The following is an 18,085-nucleotide window of genomic DNA, read 5'->3' as shown; positions in this document are numbered from 1 at the left end:
TATAATCCTTGAGGGGATATAGGAAATTTTCTAGACTCGTTAACACAAGTCTGAGACTGTCTTGAAATATATATTCTTAGCCTTACTTGCTGTGATAGAGCTGTTGCCTAGATTTGGTTTGCATGGGTCATTTGGGTTGAAAAAGGGATTATGAGTGTGTGCATTTCTAACTAATGGAGACATCTCTTTAGTTTTGCCTGAGCGGATGTATATATGTTGTTTTATCACTGAGCTTCTCCCTTCTGTAAACTTTTGTATGTTTTCCCAGAAATATTTTAAAGGAAAATATTGGAGGGTATTTTCAACTTATTTCCTAGCAGTATTGCATAGTAACTGAATTCTTAGAACTAATTTACTTTTTTTTTTTCTTGATAAACATTAGGTCATAGACTTTGGTTAATCATAATTCTAGGAAATAAGTTGCAGCATCGTGCAAGTTTTGTTATGCTATATTTTCCTTTTCATTCAGTTCAGTCTACTTTTTTCTTTTGCAACTTGGTATTTGACTCATGGATTTTTTCAAAGGTGCGTGAATTTCTAAGTGTTCTAATTGATTTTTCCTATTGCGTTTCTATTGATCAAGTTTAACTTCATGATAGCTAGGGAATATACTCATAAATTATTTCAGCTGTGTACATTTGTTGGGTTTTATGATCCAGAATGTTATCTATCTATGTGAATTTCCTATATGTTTTTGAAAAGAAGGTGTATTTTGCTATTGTTGGGAGAAGTGTTTTGAAAATGTCAGTTAGATTCTATTGGTTGATGATATTATTCATTTCTTTCTATCCTTGCTGAATTTTCTATGTGGTAGTAACTAAGGGGTGTCAGAGTCTCCAAGGATTGTTACGCCTTCTGTGCTTTCTTGGTGGACCGACCCTTTTATTCATGATGTAGTGTTGCTGTTACTGGTTATTTTCTTAACTTTGAAGTGTACTTTATCTATTAGTATAGCAATCCCAGCTTTTCATTTGTGTTTGTATGCTATATCTTTTTTCATCCATTTTCTTTTAACCCAACTTTATTATTATATGTGAAATGGGTTTCTTATAGAAAACATATAGTTGGGTCATGTTTTATAACCACACTTATAGTTTCATTTAGTGTCTTTGTACCATTACATTTAATGTAATGATTAATATCCTAAGACTTGTCTGTCATGTTAATTTTTTTGTTTCCTTTGTTTTATATTTCTTGTGGATTAAACATATTTTAGTATTCCATTTTCTTTATAGTGTTTCTGAGTATATCTTACTTTTTTTTTTGTTTAGTCATTGCTCTAGGAATTACTGTGTACATACACATTTATCTACAGTTTACTAGTATGGACATACCACACTTAAAAAATCTTGTGGTAAGAATCTTACAATTTAGTTTTCATAAAACTCCATTTATAATTTGTTGTCTTAAATATTATCTCTCCATACTTTGAGAACAGTGTTATTTTGATTTTAACAGTCTAACAATTTGAAAAACTCAGTAGGGGAGTGATAATCTATTTTATTTACCCATTTATTTGTTTTGTTTAAGTGTTCTTTTTTTCATTTCCTGGTGTCTTTTATTGACTTTGGTGTTAATGTATTCACTCTAGCTTTCTTTTCATTAATGTTAAAATGGTAAATCTTTTTCCAACCTCTTAACCTATTGTCTTTTTGTATTTAAAGAGGGCTTTGTTTAGGCAATAGATATTTGTGTCTTAATATTTAACAATCTCTGCCTTTTAATGGAGTGTTTAGAGCAGTTGCATTTAATTGTATTACTGATGTTTGGATTTAAGTTTACCATCTTTGTTAATTGGTTTTTTATTTTTCTGCCTGGTTTTTGTTCCCATTTTCTTTTTTTTTCTGCCTTATTGCAGATTCTGTGTGTGTGTGTGTGAGAGAGAGAGAGAGAGAGAGAGAGACAGAGAGAGAGAAAGAGAGACAGAGGGAAAGAGAAAGGGAGAGAGAGAGGTTCTGTTTTATTTTTTTTGGCATATTAGCTGTAACTGTTACTTTACTGGTGACTCTAGGATTCATAGTATAAATCTTTAATTTATCACAGTCTGTATTAAGTAATACTAAACCACTTTACATATAAGTACATCACAATAGTATACTTCCATTTATGCTATCTTGGTCTTTGTACTTTTGTTTTTATACATTTTACTTTGGCATAAATATCAAAGTACAGTATTGTTATTTTACTTTCAATAATCAACTGCCTCTCTCCTTAATGTAAAAAGGGTTCTTCTCAACTTCTGACCTTTTTTGCTAAGCTATACACATCTGCTTAGTGTTCCAACGGCACACTGTTCTGTTCCTTTTTAAGGAAGTTCTCTTTTTAAAAATTGTGATAAAATATAAATAACATAAAATTTGCAGTTATAACCATTTTAAAGTGTATAATTCCATGGCATTAATTACAGTCACAGTCTTTACAACTATTATCATTACGTATTCCCCAAGTTTTTTTACCCTGTACCCCCAAATTGAAGCTTAACTCCCCATTGCCTCCACTCAGCCCCTGGTAACCACTATTTGACTTTCTGTTTCAATGAATTTGCCACATCAAGGTACCTCATTTAAATGGAATTATACGGTATTTGTCATTTTGTGTGTGACTTACTTCACTTAGCCTAATTTGAAGGGATCATCCATGTTGTAGCATGTATCAGAATTTCATTCCTTTTTATGGTCGAATGATTCTCCATTGTACAGCCAATACTGTATTTTGTCTATCAGTTCATAGGTTAATGGACACAGGTTGTTTATACCTTTTGTCTTTTGATAATGCTGCTATGAACATTTGCATACAAAATCTGAGTCCCTGAGCCAGTTTATGTTTACCCACATATTTACCATATTTAACTAGAGCTTGTGTTGATTCGTGTAAATCTGTCTGGTATTGCTTTCCTACCTGAAGATCTTTCTAAACATTCTTTTATAACTTGAGTCTGTTCTTGATGAATTTTTTTCGGATTTTGTATGTCCCATAGGATCTTTCTTGCCTCCCCCAGACCCCAAAGATAGTTTTGCTGAGCATCTAGTTTGAGCTTGATTTTTACAAAATTAAGTACAAGTTGAACATTCCAAATTCAAAAATCCAAAATCTGAAATTCTCCAGAATCCAAAACTTTCTGAGCACCAATGTGACACATAAGGAAATACTTATTGGAACATTTCAGATGTTGCATTTTCAGATTTGGGTTGCTTAGGTGGTAAGTATAATGCATCTATTCCAAAATTGAAAAAAAAAATCAGAAATATGAAATGCTTTTGCTTCCAAGCATTTTAGATAAAGGATACTCAAACCTGTATGTTAAATATGTCACTCCATTTTCTACCAGCTTGCATCATTTATGATGCGAAATCTGTTATCAGTCTTATCTTTGTATCTCAGTACATATTGTCTATTTTTCTCTGACTTGTTTTAAGATTTTTTTTTATCATTAGTCTATATGCTTTGTAGCATTGCGGTGTTTCTGTTGAAAGTAGTGGTGTGTTCCAAATGTTCTCACTCGTAGGCGGATGTTGAACAATGAGGAGGACACATGGACACAGGGAGGGGAGCATCACACACTGGGGTCTCTTGGGGGGAACTAGGGGTGGGACAGTGCAGGGTGGGGAGTTGGCGAGGGATAACATGGGGAGAAATGTCAGATATAGGTGATGGGGAGGAAGGCAACAAACCACATTGCCATGTATGTACCTATGCAACAGTCTTGCATGTTTTTTACATGTAACCCAAAACCTAAAACACAATAAAATATATATTAAGAAAAAAAAGTAGTGGTGTGTTTGTATATTGTGTGAGGTGTTTTGTATAAATGCAAGCTTGTGTTGGGAGGAATTTTGTGTGTGTTATTTTGTGTAGACAGTTTGTGTGTGTTTTATGGGGATGTGTTTGTATGTAGATGTTGCAGGGGGTGTTGTGAGGGGATACTCTTGTTGTTTTGTATCTCTGGTATTACAGTGTCCTACCTGGTCAATGTTGTCTTTATGTTTATTGTGATTATTTATATATGGGGATAGGACTTTTTACACCAATTAAAAGTTTTTGTTTATCCCATTCTTTGTTTCCTCTTTAATTTATTGTCTTCTGCTGTTTTGTTTTCTTGCTCTGCCTTTTTTCTCCTTAATATTTTAGAATTTACATCTTCTTCTGATTTTCTTTGAAATTTTAACATTGATATTTAACTTAAATTTCAGGATTAAAAGTGTTTTCCTTCTCCCAACTTAAGGACTTTGTTAGCTTTGGTCACTCCCTTCCTGAAATGACATTTTTGTTATTGAAAGTATTTAAAGTCTGAGTTATTAGAAATTCAACAGTATATACACTACCACTTTTTTTTTAACCACTTTTGTTATTGAAGTTATTTAAAGTCTGACTTTTAGAAATTCAACAATATATATACTACCACTTTTTCATCGCACGGTAAATGTCTCATATGTAGTACTTTAAAAAGTTACCTTTGTATGTACCATATTATGGTGACCACATGTATGTTAGATTGTGCTTGCAGGAATCAAGCCTTCTGGTGATAAATTATTTTGGTTTTTATCTATAAATTCTTTATTTTTCTCTAGTTGACGATTTAGGTTAACAGATTTTTTTCAGGCACTATAGAGATAATATTCCTCTCTGTCTTTTACTGTAGCTATCAAAGCCTGCTAATCTCTTTTATTCTGTTTTCTCTCTCAGCCTATTTTCTAGTTCTTCTGTTTGGTTTTTGGTGTTTACAATGATGTTGATTTCTTTTTATGTGTCCTGTTTGGACTCTTTCAGTTTTCCTGGATCTGTGAAGCCATGTTTTTTATTGGTTCCAGAATATTTACAGCTATTTTCCATTCTCTGTTCCCTCTCTTTCTGGAACTATGTTTAATCTTGTGTGAGATCTTTTCCTTTGGTCATTTATGTCTTTTTTGATATTTTCAGTTGTCTTTATTTTCTGTGGTTACATTCTTTGAATATATCTTTCTGTTCTCTAATTCTCTCCAGCTATATCACATCTGCCCGCTCTTTAATCTTTCCATTGAGTTTAATAGTGGTTCCAGTCTCACCTTCATTCTGTTTATTTCTGATATTGGGGGATGATGTCCCTGGAGACTTTGCCTACATTTTGAAAGACCAGTGGTGCCTCTTCTTCAGAATGTTGTTATGGCTCAGTGTTCCCTCAGAGCTCTTCATTTATCATGGTATATGGAAGGGAGAATCTCCTTTGTTCTAATTACCATTATTCTTCAGACCATATTTTAGCAAGTTTTAAAGTAGTAAACAATTTTGAAGGGAAAGTTTTAGAGGAATAAAGATAATAAAAACACTTATTTAATCCTGTTGCTGAGAGATTTCCTGATTTAATAGGACTGAGCCCAAGAATTTGCATTTTTTAAAAGGTTTCAGGTAAAGCTGATGCATCTGGCCTAGGGACTACTTTGAGATGCACTGGAGTAGATGTCTCGATACTGATTATTTCACCTTTCGTTTAGGGGTGTTTGCAGGCCAGGTGATCATTTTATTAACAATGAATACAAGTGCAATGAAAGTTTCATTCGGCACTTAAATAGCTTGTTTAAAATGACTTCATTAATATAATGTTTTATTTTAGTGATCATTCAGGATATGTTCGTCCAGTACCAGTGCCACGCAGTTTAAATAGTGATATTTCCTACTTTGGTGTTGGGGGCAAGCAAGCTGTCTTCTTTGTTGGACAATCAGCCAGAGTAAGTAAAAAAATTTCTTATAAATGAAAGTTGGTCAAAATATTTTCAAGTTGACTCTGTCTAAATGTGTTAACCAGTTTAACTATTAGAAATTTAAAAAGTACTCTTTTTAATATTTAACAGATGATAAGCAAACCTGCAGATTCCCAAGATGTTCATGAGCTTGTACTTTCTAAAGAAGATTTTGAGAAGAAGGAGAAAAATAAAGAGGCAATATATAGTGGATATATTAGAAACAGAAAGGTACAATACATTTTAATTCATAATTGTAAATTTACTTCTTTGGATAGCTGGTAGGACAGAACTTAACATGAAGGTATGAATTTTTCAAAATGAGTTACTCTTTCCTTTAGTTATGTTAGTAACAAAAATGGGCTTTCTCAAGCCAGAAATCTTCAGACAAGTTGTCTCATAAAGCTTACTAAGCTTTCTGTAGATTGCTTGTAGGATTGTAAACTTTTTTCCCTGGTCTGAATTGGAATTTTAAAATTTTTGTTATATAATAAAATCATAGAGTAGAAAAACAATAATAGGGTAATGGACTTTCAGAAAGTTGGACCTCCAGAGAAAGAAATGAGAGATTGCTGTTACAAGTTTGCATTCAAATTCTTGTGTTAATAAGACAAAATGTTAACAAATTTGAATCTTGGTGGTAAGTAAATATTTATTGTATATTTCTTTAACTCTTCTCTGTTTGAAACAGGATTTTTAATCTAAAATATTTAATATGTAAGTTAGTTTATTTATTATTATTTTAAGAGATGGGTTCTCACTCTGACCCTCTAGACTAGAGTGTAGTGTGCTATCACAGTTCACCACAGCCTCGAACTCCTGGACTTAGGCAGTCCTCCAACCTTGGCCTCCCAAAGTATTGGGATTACAGATAAATATTTTAAAGTGACTTACAGCTAGGCACAGTGGCTCACTCCTGTACTACCAACATTTTGGAAAGCTAAGATGGTAGGATCGCTTGAGCTCAGGAGTTCAAGACCAGCCTGGGTAACATAGGAAACTTTAAAAAAAAAAAAGCCAAGTGTGTTAGTGTGTACCTGTAGTCCTAGCTACTCTGGAGGCTGAGGTGGGAGGATCACTTGAGCCCAGCTGCAAGTGAGGTATGATCATGCTACCGCATTCCGATTTGGGTGATAGAGCAAGACTGTCTCAAAAACAATACAACATTTTAAAAAAGTAATTTTGAACTTTTAAAAAATTGGTTTTCCGATTCTAAAACAACTTGTAGGAAACTATATAGGAAAGGATAAGTAAAATAAAAATACTCCCAAGTCCTAGAGAAACCTACTGAAACATTTTGGTGAATTTCCTTCAAATTCAACTTTTTAAAATATGTTCTTATAGTTTTGATCCCACATTTAAAAAATTAGTATGTTGAGTATTTCCCCATCTTATAAAATATTTTGATACACAACAGTTTTTAGCAGCCTTATAACATTTCCTTCAATGAATATAACACAGTTTCACTATTCTGTTGAGCATTTGGCTTATATAAAGGATTTTAGAATAATTGTAAAGACATTGCCATGAATATCTTTGCATAACATCTTCCCTGAATTACAGATTTTTTTTCTTAGTTTAGATTGTTATAATTTTAATAGCTGTGATAATGAATTTGAACTTTTGTTTTCTTTTTTTTTTTTGAGATGGAGTTTTGCTCTGTTGCCTCAGCTAGAGTACGGTGGTGCCATCTGAGCTCACTGCAACCTCCACCTCCCTGGTTCAAGTAGTTCCCCTGCCTCAGCCTCCCGAATAGCTGCAATTACTGGTGCATGCCACCATGCCTGGCTAATTTTTTTTTTGTATTTTTAGTAGAGATGGGGCTTTACTATGTTGACCAGATAGGTCTCAAACTCCTGACATCAGGCAGTCCATCCACCTCAGCCTCCCAAAATGCTGGGATTACAGGCTGAACCACCGCGTCCAGTTTGAATTTGGACTTTTTATATGTTCATGGCTTGTATTTCAAAATTGCTTGTATTTCAAAATTCAGAAAGGTTAAACCCGAAGTCACGTACACTTCCAACAACCTTATGGAAGTACTTGTCTCATTGTATTTATTTTTCAAAACAATGAGAAAGGGAAAAAGGACAGCAAAATGTTGACCATTTGGTAAGTTAAAAAACACCTTTTCTTTCATTAGTTGGTGGGTTGAATTTTTTTTTCATTTTATTATCCACTTTTCTTTCCTCAATAATATTCGCTTTGTGCAGGATATTACTTTCTTTTCTTTGTTTCATTTACTTAACAAATTACATATTTCATCTTATTTTTTCCATCTTAGCCACCACAAAGCCCTATAAAATATCATGGTGGAACTATTACTTGCCATGATAAAACTGGTGAAAAATAGGAATTGAGAATATAAGTGGCTTTCAAAATTGTGTGCATATTACAAAGCTTGTATATAGAACTGGGCCTCTTGGAGCACCGTTTTTCTGCCAGCGTTTTCTGCTTAGTTCTTCCCAGCAAACATTTCATGGGTACCAACAGGTACTGGGTCCTTTTCCTTTTCTGACCAGTCATTTCCAGCCTATTTTTGTTGAACAGCTCTTCTATCTCTGACCTGTGAGCAGTTTTCAGAATGTGGGTGAAGTTGGTGGTTCTCGTTCTATAGTCAACAGTCTTGCCTTTCCTATAGATGTGTATTTGCTACTTAAACCAAAAGCTCTCAAATCTATGTTTCATGTGAAAACTTTTAAAATTGAGACACTGAATCATGCTAGGTTCAGTAAAGGAAACAAACCATCCTAGGCCTTTTACACAGAAAATATTTAAAAGCGGGAATTAGATGCTTACTGATTATTGGAAGGGCCAAAGAAATGAGTTATGACTAAGCCTTTTAGAATGATGCCGAGACTCTCTGAAGTTATCCTGGAGGGATGCTGCAACATTTGCTACAATCATTCAATTGTAAGACCACTACTGGGTCTGGAATTCAGGACCTCACTGCTGTATCTGTGATCCAAGAGTTGGAATGATTTCACTGCCACAATTGTTCCAATACTGGAACACAGAATTTCTGGCCATAACTAGGGCTGCAATGGCTTTTTTTCTTTTTTATAATTGAACAATAAATGAATTTATTACTTGGTCGGTGCAAAAGCAGTTGTGGTTTTAGCCATTACTTTTTTTTTTAAAATACTTTAATTTCTGGGGTACATGTGCAGATCGTGCAGGATTGTTACATAGGTATACACATGCCATGGTGGTTTACTGCATCCATCCCCCCGTCATCTACATTAGGTATTGCTTCTGATGTTATCCCTCCCCAGTACTCCCACTCCCTGCTATCTCTCCCCTAGCTCTCCCACCCAAGCAGGCCCCGGTGTGTGATGTTTCCCTCCCTGTTTCTGTGTGTTCTCATTGTTCATTACCCACTTATGAGTGAGGACATGCAGTGTTTGGTTTTCTGTTCTTGTGTCAATTTGCTGAGAATGATGGTTTCCAGCTTCATCCGTGTTCCTGCAAAGGGCATGAAATTATCCTTTTTTATGGCTGCACAAGATTCCATGGTGTATATGTGCCACATTTTCTTTATCCAATCTATCATTAATGGGCATTTGGGTTGGCTCCAAGTCTTTGCTATTGTAAACAGTGCCACAGTGAACATACATGTGCATGTGTCTTTATGATAGAACGATTTATAATCCTTTGGGTATATACCTAGTAATGGTATTGCTGGGTCAAATGGTATTTCTATTTCTAGAACCTTGAGGAATTGCCACACTGTCTTCCACAATGGTTGAACTAATTTACATTCCCACCAACAGTGTGTGTAAAAGCATTCCTATTTCTCCACATCCTCTCCAGCATCTGTTGTCTGCAGAATTTTTAATGATCACCATTCTAACTGACATGAGAAGGTATCTCAATGTAGTTTTGATTTGCATTTCTCTAATGACCAGTGCTGATGAGCAGTTTGTTGACTGTATCTCTGTACCAAAACAGAGATATAGACCAATGGAACAGAACAGAGGCCTCAGAAGTAATGCCACACATCTACAACCATCTGATCTTTGACAAAATGACAAAAACAAGCAGTGGGGAAAGATTCCCTCTATAATAAATGGTGTTGGGAAAACCGGCTAGCCATGTGCAGAAAGCTGAAACTGGACCCCTTCCTTACACCTTATACAAAAATTAACTCCTCTTTTGAAAAGTGTCTGTTCATATCCTTAGCCCACTTTTTGATGGGGTTGTTTGTTTTTTTCTTGTAAATTTAAGTTTTCTATAGATTCTGGATATTAGGCCTTTGTCAGATCGGTAGATTGCAAAAGTTTTTCCCATTCTGTTGGTTGCCAGTTCACTCTAATGATAGTTTCTTTTGCTGTGCAGAAGCTCTTAAATTTAATTAGATCCCATTTGTCTATTTTGGCTTTCGTTACCATTGCTTTTGGTGTTTTACTTATGAAGTCCTTCCCTATGCCTATGTCCTGAATGGTATTGCCTAGGTTTTCTTCTAGGATTTTTATGGTTTTAATCTTTACTCCATCTGGAGTTAATTTTTGTATAAGGTGTAAGGAAGGGGTCTAATTTCAGCTTTCTGCACATGGCTAGCCAGTTTTCCCAACACCATTTATTAAACAGAGAACAGAGAATCCTTTCCCCATTGCTTGTTTTTGTCAGGTTTGTAAAAGATCAGATGGTTGTAGATGCGTGGCGTTAATTCTGAGGCCTCTGTTCTGTTCCATTGGTCTGTATCTCTGTCTTGGTACCAGTACCATGTTGTTCTGATTTCTGTAGCCCTGTAGTATAGTTTGAAGTCAGGTAGCATGATGCCTGCAGCTTTGTTCTTTTTGCTTAGGATCGTCTTGGCTATGTGGGCTCTTTTTTGGTTCCATATTAAGTTTAAGGTTGTTTTTTCCAATTCTGTGAAGAAGGTCAATGGTAGCTTGATGGGTGATAGCATAGAATCTATAAATTACTTTGGGCAGGATGGCCACTTTGATGATATTGATTCTTCCTAACCATGAGCTTAGAATATTTTTCCATCTGTTTGTGTCCTCTCTTATTTCCTAGAACAGTGGTTTGTAGTTCTCCTTGAAGAGGTCCTTCACATCCTTGTAAGTTGTATTCCTAGGCATTTTATTCTCTTTGTAGCAATTGTGAATGGGAGTTTGCTCATGATTTGGCTCTCTGTCTATGATTGGTGTATAGGAATGCTTGTGATTTTTGCACATTGATTTTGTATCCTTAGACTTTGCTGAAGTTGCTTATCATCTTAAGGAGATTTTGGGCTGAGATGATGGTGTCTTCTAAAGATACAGTCATGTCGCCTGCAAATAGAGACAATTTGACTTCCTCTTTTCTAATTGAATACCCTTTATTTCATTTTCTTGCCTGATTGCTCTGGCTAGAACTTCCAGTACTATATTGAATAGGAGTGGTGAGAGAGGGCACCCTTGTCTCCGGCCAGTTTTCAAAGGGAATGCTTCCAGTTTTTGCCCATTCAGTATGATATTGGCTGTGGGTTTGTCATAAATAGCTTTTATTATTTTGAGATATGTTCCACTGATACCTAGTTTATTGAGAGTTTTTAGCATAAAGGACTGTTGAATTTTGTTGAAGGCCTTCTCTACATCTATTGAGATAATCATGTGGGTTTTGTCTTTGGTTCTGTTTATGTGATGAATTACGTTTATAGATTTGTGTATATTGAACCAGCCTCGCATCCCCAGGATGAAACCGACTTTATCATGATGGATAAGCTTTTTGATGTGCTGTTAGATTCAGTTTGCCAATATTTTATTGAAGATTTTCGCATCAATGTTCATCCTGGGTATTGGCCTGAAATTTTCTTTTTTAGTTGTGTCTCTGCCAAATTTTGGTATCAGGATGTTGGTCTCATAAAATGAGTTAGGGAGGATTCTCTCTTTTTTGTATTGTTTGGAATGGTTTCAGAAGGAATGGTACCAGCTCTTCTTCGTACGTTTGGTAGAATTCAGCTGTGAAGCTATCTGGTCCTGGAGCTTTTTTGGTTGTTGGGCTATTAACTGCTACCTGAACTTCATACCTTGTTATTGGTCTTTTCAGGGATTCAACTTCTTCCTGGTTTAGTCTTGGGAGGGTGTAAGTGTCCAGGAATTTATCTGTTTCTTCTAGATATACTGGTTTATTTCCATAGAGGTCTCTGATGGTAGTTTGTATTTCTGTGGAATTCGTGGTGATAGATATCCCCCTTATCATTTTTTATTGCATCTATTTAATTCTTCTCTTTTCTTTTTTATTAATCTGGCTAGTGGTCTATTTTGTTTATCTTTTCAAAAAACAAGCTCCTGGATTCATTGATTTTTTTTTTTTTTTTGAAGGGTTTTTTTGTGTTTCCGTCTCCTTCAGTTCTGCTCTGATCTTAGTTATTTCTTGTCTTCTGCTAGCTTTTGAATTTGTTTATTCATGCTCCTCTAGTTCTTTTAATCGTGACATTACGGTGTCAATTTTAGAACTTTCCTCCTTTCTCTTGTGGGCATTTAGTCCTATAAATTTCCCTCAGATACCGCTTTAAATGTGTCCTAGAGATTCTGATACATTATGTCTTTGTTCTTATTGTTTTCAAAGAACATCTTTATTTCTGCCTTCATTTTGTTATTTATCCAGTAGTCATTCAGGAGCAGGTTGTTCAGTTTCCATGTAGTTGTGCAGTTTTGAGTGAGTTTCTTAATTCTGAATCCTAATTTGATTGCACTGTGGTCTGAGAGACTATTTGTTATGATTTCCATTCTTTTGTATTTGCTGAGAAGTAATTTACTTCCAATTATATGGTCAATTTTAAAGTAAGTGCGACGTGATACTGAGAAGAATGTATATTCTGTTGATTTGGGGTAGATAATTCTGTAGATGTCTGTTAGGTTCGCTTGGTCCAGATCTGAGTTCAAGTTCTGGATGTCCTTGTTAATTGTCTGTCTTGTTGATCTTTCTAATATTAACAATGGAGTGTTAAAGTCTCGCACTATTATTGTGTGGGAATCTAAGTCTCTTTGTAGGTCATTAAGAACTTGATTTATGTATCTGGGTGCTCCTGTATTGGGTGCATATCTATTTAAGATAGTTAGCTCTTCTTGTTGCCTTGATCCCTTTACCATTATGTAATGCTGTTCTTTATCTCTTTTGATCTTTTTTGGTTTAAAGTCTGTTTTATCGGAGACTAGGATTGTAACCCCTGCTTTTTTTTGCTCTCCATTTGCTTGATATATCTTCCTCCATCCCTTTATTTTGAGCCTATGTGTGTCTTTCACGTGAGATGATTCTCCTGAATACAGCACATCTATGGGTCTTGGTTACTGATCTTTCAGTGCCTTGCATAACAGAAAACCTTTAAGAAACTTCAGGAAATAGCCTCTGCTTCATTTTTGGCATCCACATTTTGGCTGGTATATCTAATTGGTGAAACTTAATTTGCATCCGCAATCCAAACAGTATTTTTTTTGCCTTCTACGCTGATAGCCCAAGGTACATTTGAAGTCAGTGTACCTAAATGTGGCTGGGCACAATGGCTCACGCCTATAATCCTAGCACATTGGGAGGCTGAGGATGGAGGATCTCTTGTGCCCAGGAGTTCAAGACCAGCTGGGCAACATAGACCCTGTCTCTTTAAAAAAAAAAGAAAAAGAAAGGAAAAAAGAAAGCAAATATTATCCGTAAACCTTTCTTATTCTTTCCTTCTCTGTTCTTCCTCTCAGGTGCCTTTTCAGTTAATGGCATCCACTGGCCATGCAGTTAAAATTGGTCATTTTTCTTAATCATTCAGCACATTTAATTTTGTCTTTTGTATTAGTTTCTTTCATCTACCTGTTCTTCCACCCACTTTCCACTGCTCTAATTCAACCATCTCAGCCATATCTTTTATCATATGTTTTTCACGTATCCTAAACTACCTTTTTTCCTTTATCGCTCTGAAATTCATGTTTTCATTTGTCTGAAATGTTATTATTCAGTCATCTGCTGGGTGACTATCATCCTCTTTTTACGTCTGTAGCTCTTGGCTCATATCTTCATACATAATGGCATATTGTTTTGTAATCATTTTTTTTTTTCATCTCCTACCAGATGGAATTTGTAGAGCACAAAGGCACTGTCCTATTTATCTTTTTTTTTTTTCATTTATCCATTGGTACACAGTGTCCTATTTATCTTGAACCTATCTTCCTCAGGCCCAAGTTGAGGCATAGGGCTTACAGAAGATGCTTGATAAATATTTGGATAATGAATTTGTATCATTAGTAAATTCTGACTAATCTACTGACTAAAGTGTATGAAATGTTACTAGTGTATATTGTAGCTGTGCTATTAGTAATTTAGTGTGTAGAGATGCATTAGAATGGTTTTGTAGGGTTATAGTCTTAAGGATTTTTTTTTTATTCAGAAATTTTAGAATTTGGTAGACAAATTCTAAAAGAATTACAGCACTTTTGAGTTAAGCGAGTAATCATACGTACTTATTTTTGAAAGTCAACTAATCTTCTAGATAGAATAGTCTGTATTTTTATTTCCACAGTTTTAAAATGTATATAGGAACATAAACAGTAGAAGTAGTCTCCTGTCACTTAAGGACAGGGATGCATTCTGAGAAATGTGTCATTAGGTTATTTTGTTGCTATGTGAACATTATAGAGTGTACTTACACAAACGTAGATGGCATAGCTTACTACATACCTAGGCTATATGGCATAGCATACTGCTCCTAGTCTACAAATTTGTACGGCTTATTACTGTAGGCAGTTATAACAGAATGGCAAATATTTGTGTAGCTAAATATATCTAAACATCAAAAGGTACAGTAATTGTATAATATTGTATCATCGTCTGGGACCACTGCAGTCAATTGTTAACAGAAATGTTATTATGTGGCATACGACTGTACATGAATACACACACACACGCACGTGCACACACACACACACAAGTTATTTTTTTGAGACAGACTTTCATGCTTGTTGCCCAGGCTAGAGTGCAGATCTTGGCTCACTGCAGCCTCTGCCTCCCAGGTTCAAGTGATTCTTTTGCCTCAGCCTCCCTAGTAGCTAGGATTATAGACACTTGCCACCATGCCTGGATAATTTTATATTTTTAATAGAGACGGGGTTTCACCATGTTGGCCAGGCTGGTCTCTAACTCCTGACCTCAAGTGATCTACCCACTTTGGACTCCCAAAGTGCTGGGATTACAGGCGTGAGCTACCACGGCTGGCCTGCAGTTTTTTAAAACATAGGTTCATGCTACACATTGAGAAGTTTGTAATTTTATCCTCAAATTCCCCCACCACTTTCCTTCTATAAGCTTTAGATATTCTCTGAAAGTGGGTTGGTGTCCAGGATAATTTTACTTTTAAGCACAGTGTGTTTGGGCTTAGCTAGCTGGGTCCAGCCTGCCCTGTAGTTTTCTTGAAGATGGAGGGCTGGGTATTGGTTCTGACCAAGTTAAGTGGTAGATCTCCCAAGCAAGGATTCATTCCACCCTATGGTAAGTGTCCTCAATTTTTTCAAACTCAGTATTTGTCTTTACCTTTTCCTTTATGATTCTAAAATTAGTTTAGCATTATAAGAGGGTGCTTTTTATGCCTGCCAGGTTAGCAGTCTGTGTCAAAGTTCTCTTGTCTTGACAGTGTTGTCACACACTCAGCCAGTTTGTTGTACTGTACCAGTTTCCTCCAAAAGTTTTTCTGAAGCCTATTTGTGAAACTCCAAGTAAATCACATTAAAATTTGATAGAATCACTATTTGTGTAATAACAATTGAGGAGATTTAATCTGTTGTATTTCTGTTCACTCTTGTAGCCCTCTGATTCTGTTCACATTACAAATGATGATGAAAGATTTCTACATCATCTTATCATAGAGGAGAAGGAAAAAGATAGCTTTACTGCTGTGGTTATCACAGGGGTACAACCAGAACATATACAGTACTTGAAAAATTATTTCCATCTTTGGACACGACAGTTAGCGTAAGTAATTATATTTGGCTTAGGAAATGTCACTACTTAGCTTTTTTAAGACAGAAAATATTACAGATACGTTGAAGCTTCTTTGGTATCCTTTTTGCTTCCTTCTCATTTTCTTCCCATCAGTAGTATTCAGTACTCTGTTGTTGTTATTGAAACAGCTCTCTATTTATTCTGTAAATATTTATAGATCATCTCTAGTATACTTAGCATTATTTGAGGAACAGGATTTTTACAATATTATAAAATTAAAAATGAACTTCACAACTTGTCAAATTGAGGACTGTATCACTTCTACAACCCCATTTTGTGCTGCTTTTCCATAGCACCTGTCATAATCTTCCATACCACGTATATATATAATTTTTTTTTTCAAATTCACTGCTGTATCTCCAGTGTTTTCTGGAAGAATACTTGCTACATGGTAGATGCTCAAATTGTTTATCAAGTGAATGAATGCATTAAGCCTATTAAAATAAAAAACATATATACATTGTGCCTATATGACATTAGTACTAAAAATAATTACTGTGTTTTTATTCCAGTAAAACTTGTAGGGACTGTGTATCCCATTAGACCAAATCAGAGGAATAGTTATTTAATGGCTCTAAAATTATTTTTTATAGCTGTGTGATACATAGGGTTTACCAGATTGTTTCCCTTATTTGCATTAGTCTGAATTACTGAGACTTGCAAAACGGGTACATCTGCACAAAATTCACATTTAAAAAATATACCTTTTTACATTTACCCAAAGGGCTATTACTCTTTAGAGTCTCAATTTTATACATAGATGTACACTAACAGAATTTTAATTTTTTTTGGAAAATAAATCTGATTTTAGGAATACTTCTTTTTGAATATTTCTGTTTATTATTGCTGTTACCCAAGGTATTTAAATAGGACATTGCAGTTTTCTTCTTTAAGTACATATTTTGTTAGCTATTTTATAGTTATAGTTTCTTTTTACTGAAGAAACTCTGGACGTTAACACATAATTAAAATATACTTTGGCTCTAATAAAGAAGGATTATGAGGAAATATTGCAAATTTCTATTTCACAGATATAGGCACGTTTATTTTATAATCTTGAGTAATACTATCAAAATATAATCTTTTTTAACCTTTACTTAAAAAATAAAGAGGCGTTGTTTTCCAAAGTGTTGATTTTCAGTGAAATGATGTCAAATTTATTAGTTTTGTTTTTGAAATGTTGGGGTAAGATTGTCTCAGTGCTATAGGAGAGGAGAGATGAATATTCTAGAACAGGGGTCCCCAATCCCCTGATTGTGAACTGGTACCCATATGCGGCCTGTTAGGAACCAGGCCCCACAGTGAGTGGTGGGCAAACAAGTGAAGCATTACTGCCTGGCTCTGCTTTCTGTCAGATCAGAGGCAGCACTTGATTTCTCTCAGGAGCATGAACCCTAATGTGAACTGTGCGTGTGGGGCATCTGGGTTGCATGCTCCTTATGAAGCTAATGCCTGATGATCTAAGGTGGATTCATCCCAAACCACCCTCCTCAACTCTCATCCCTGGAAAAATCGTCTTCCACGAAACTGGTTTTGGTGCCAAAAAGACTGGTGACTGCTGTTCTAGAATGATATTCTCATATTGAGATTAGATAACTAATGGAGTTTACCCCTGATAATTGAATCCTTTCTGAAACATATCTGGCAAGTAGAATTACAGACTCTTACTGTCTAGTTTATATTTATTTGATAAATTATTCCTCTTAGAAATATAAAGTGTATGGTGTTTGAAGTTGGAAAGGCCTGGGTTGAAGCTCGTGGCTCCCTAACTCTATTCTGTGATGTCAGATAAATTACATATACTCCGTGCACCCCAGGTTCTGTATCTGTAAAATGAGATATAATAATACCTGCATCTCAATTGTTTTTACCATTTAAAAAAATGGAATACCTATTTTAAAATGCTTAATAAAGTGCTTGATACCTAGTAAATAGTGTTAAAATTTTTTTGATGGAAGTTTACATTTACTAAATTGTTATGTAAATTAAAAGTATATTCTGTATTTTAGGCATATTTATCATTACTATATTCATGGCCCAAAAGGAAATGAAATACAAACATCAAAAGAAGTTGGACCTTTCAACAACATTGATATTGAAGTAAGAGAAAAATCCATCTTAAAATATTAAAAATTATGAGATATGTGTTCCAGTGTCAAATGACTTGGGATAATAAAAAACACTTGATAATTAGACAATTTCTCTCTCCTTGTTATTTACCAATTGCTATTTTCATTGTTTGATATCCAACTAAAGAGATTATTCCTAGATGTATTTTTCTTGAACCTTTATTTACTATAGCGCTTGGTTTATCTTTTTTTGTCTCTCTTCTTTAGAGATATGCATTGTTACTAAACATCAATCATTCTCTTGAAACGTGGAGGAGATAATATAGCTTTCCT

At 35.0% G+C, this 18,085-nt stretch overlaps 1 protein-coding gene across 5 annotated transcripts in view; it reads left to right on the top strand.

Annotated features, from left to right (window-relative positions):
* Window positions 1-18,085, top strand: part of SMCHD1 (structural maintenance of chromosomes flexible hinge domain containing 1) — a 159,365-nt gene that overhangs the window by 26,033 nt on the left and 115,247 nt on the right. For all 5 annotated transcript variants that reach the window (XR_013525776.1, XR_013525775.1, XR_008476015.2 and 2 more), the window contains exons 6-9: window positions 5,588-5,702; window positions 5,826-5,945; window positions 15,487-15,653; window positions 17,693-17,783. Coding sequence is in view for 2 of the 5 variants with exons in the window: in XM_035270680.3 (XP_035126571.2) it covers window positions 5,588-5,702; window positions 5,826-5,945; window positions 15,487-15,653; window positions 17,693-17,783 (493 nt within the window). In the remaining 3 variants the exon portion in view is untranslated. The remainder of the gene's footprint in view (window positions 1-5,587; window positions 5,703-5,825; window positions 5,946-15,486; window positions 15,654-17,692; window positions 17,784-18,085) is intronic.

This window comes from Callithrix jacchus, chromosome 13 (genome assembly GCF_049354715.1).
Source record: "Callithrix jacchus isolate 240 chromosome 13, calJac240_pri, whole genome shotgun sequence".
NCBI lineage: Eukaryota > Metazoa > Chordata > Mammalia > Primates > Cebidae > Callithrix > Callithrix jacchus.
This window is presented reverse-complemented; position numbering and strand designations above follow the sequence as displayed.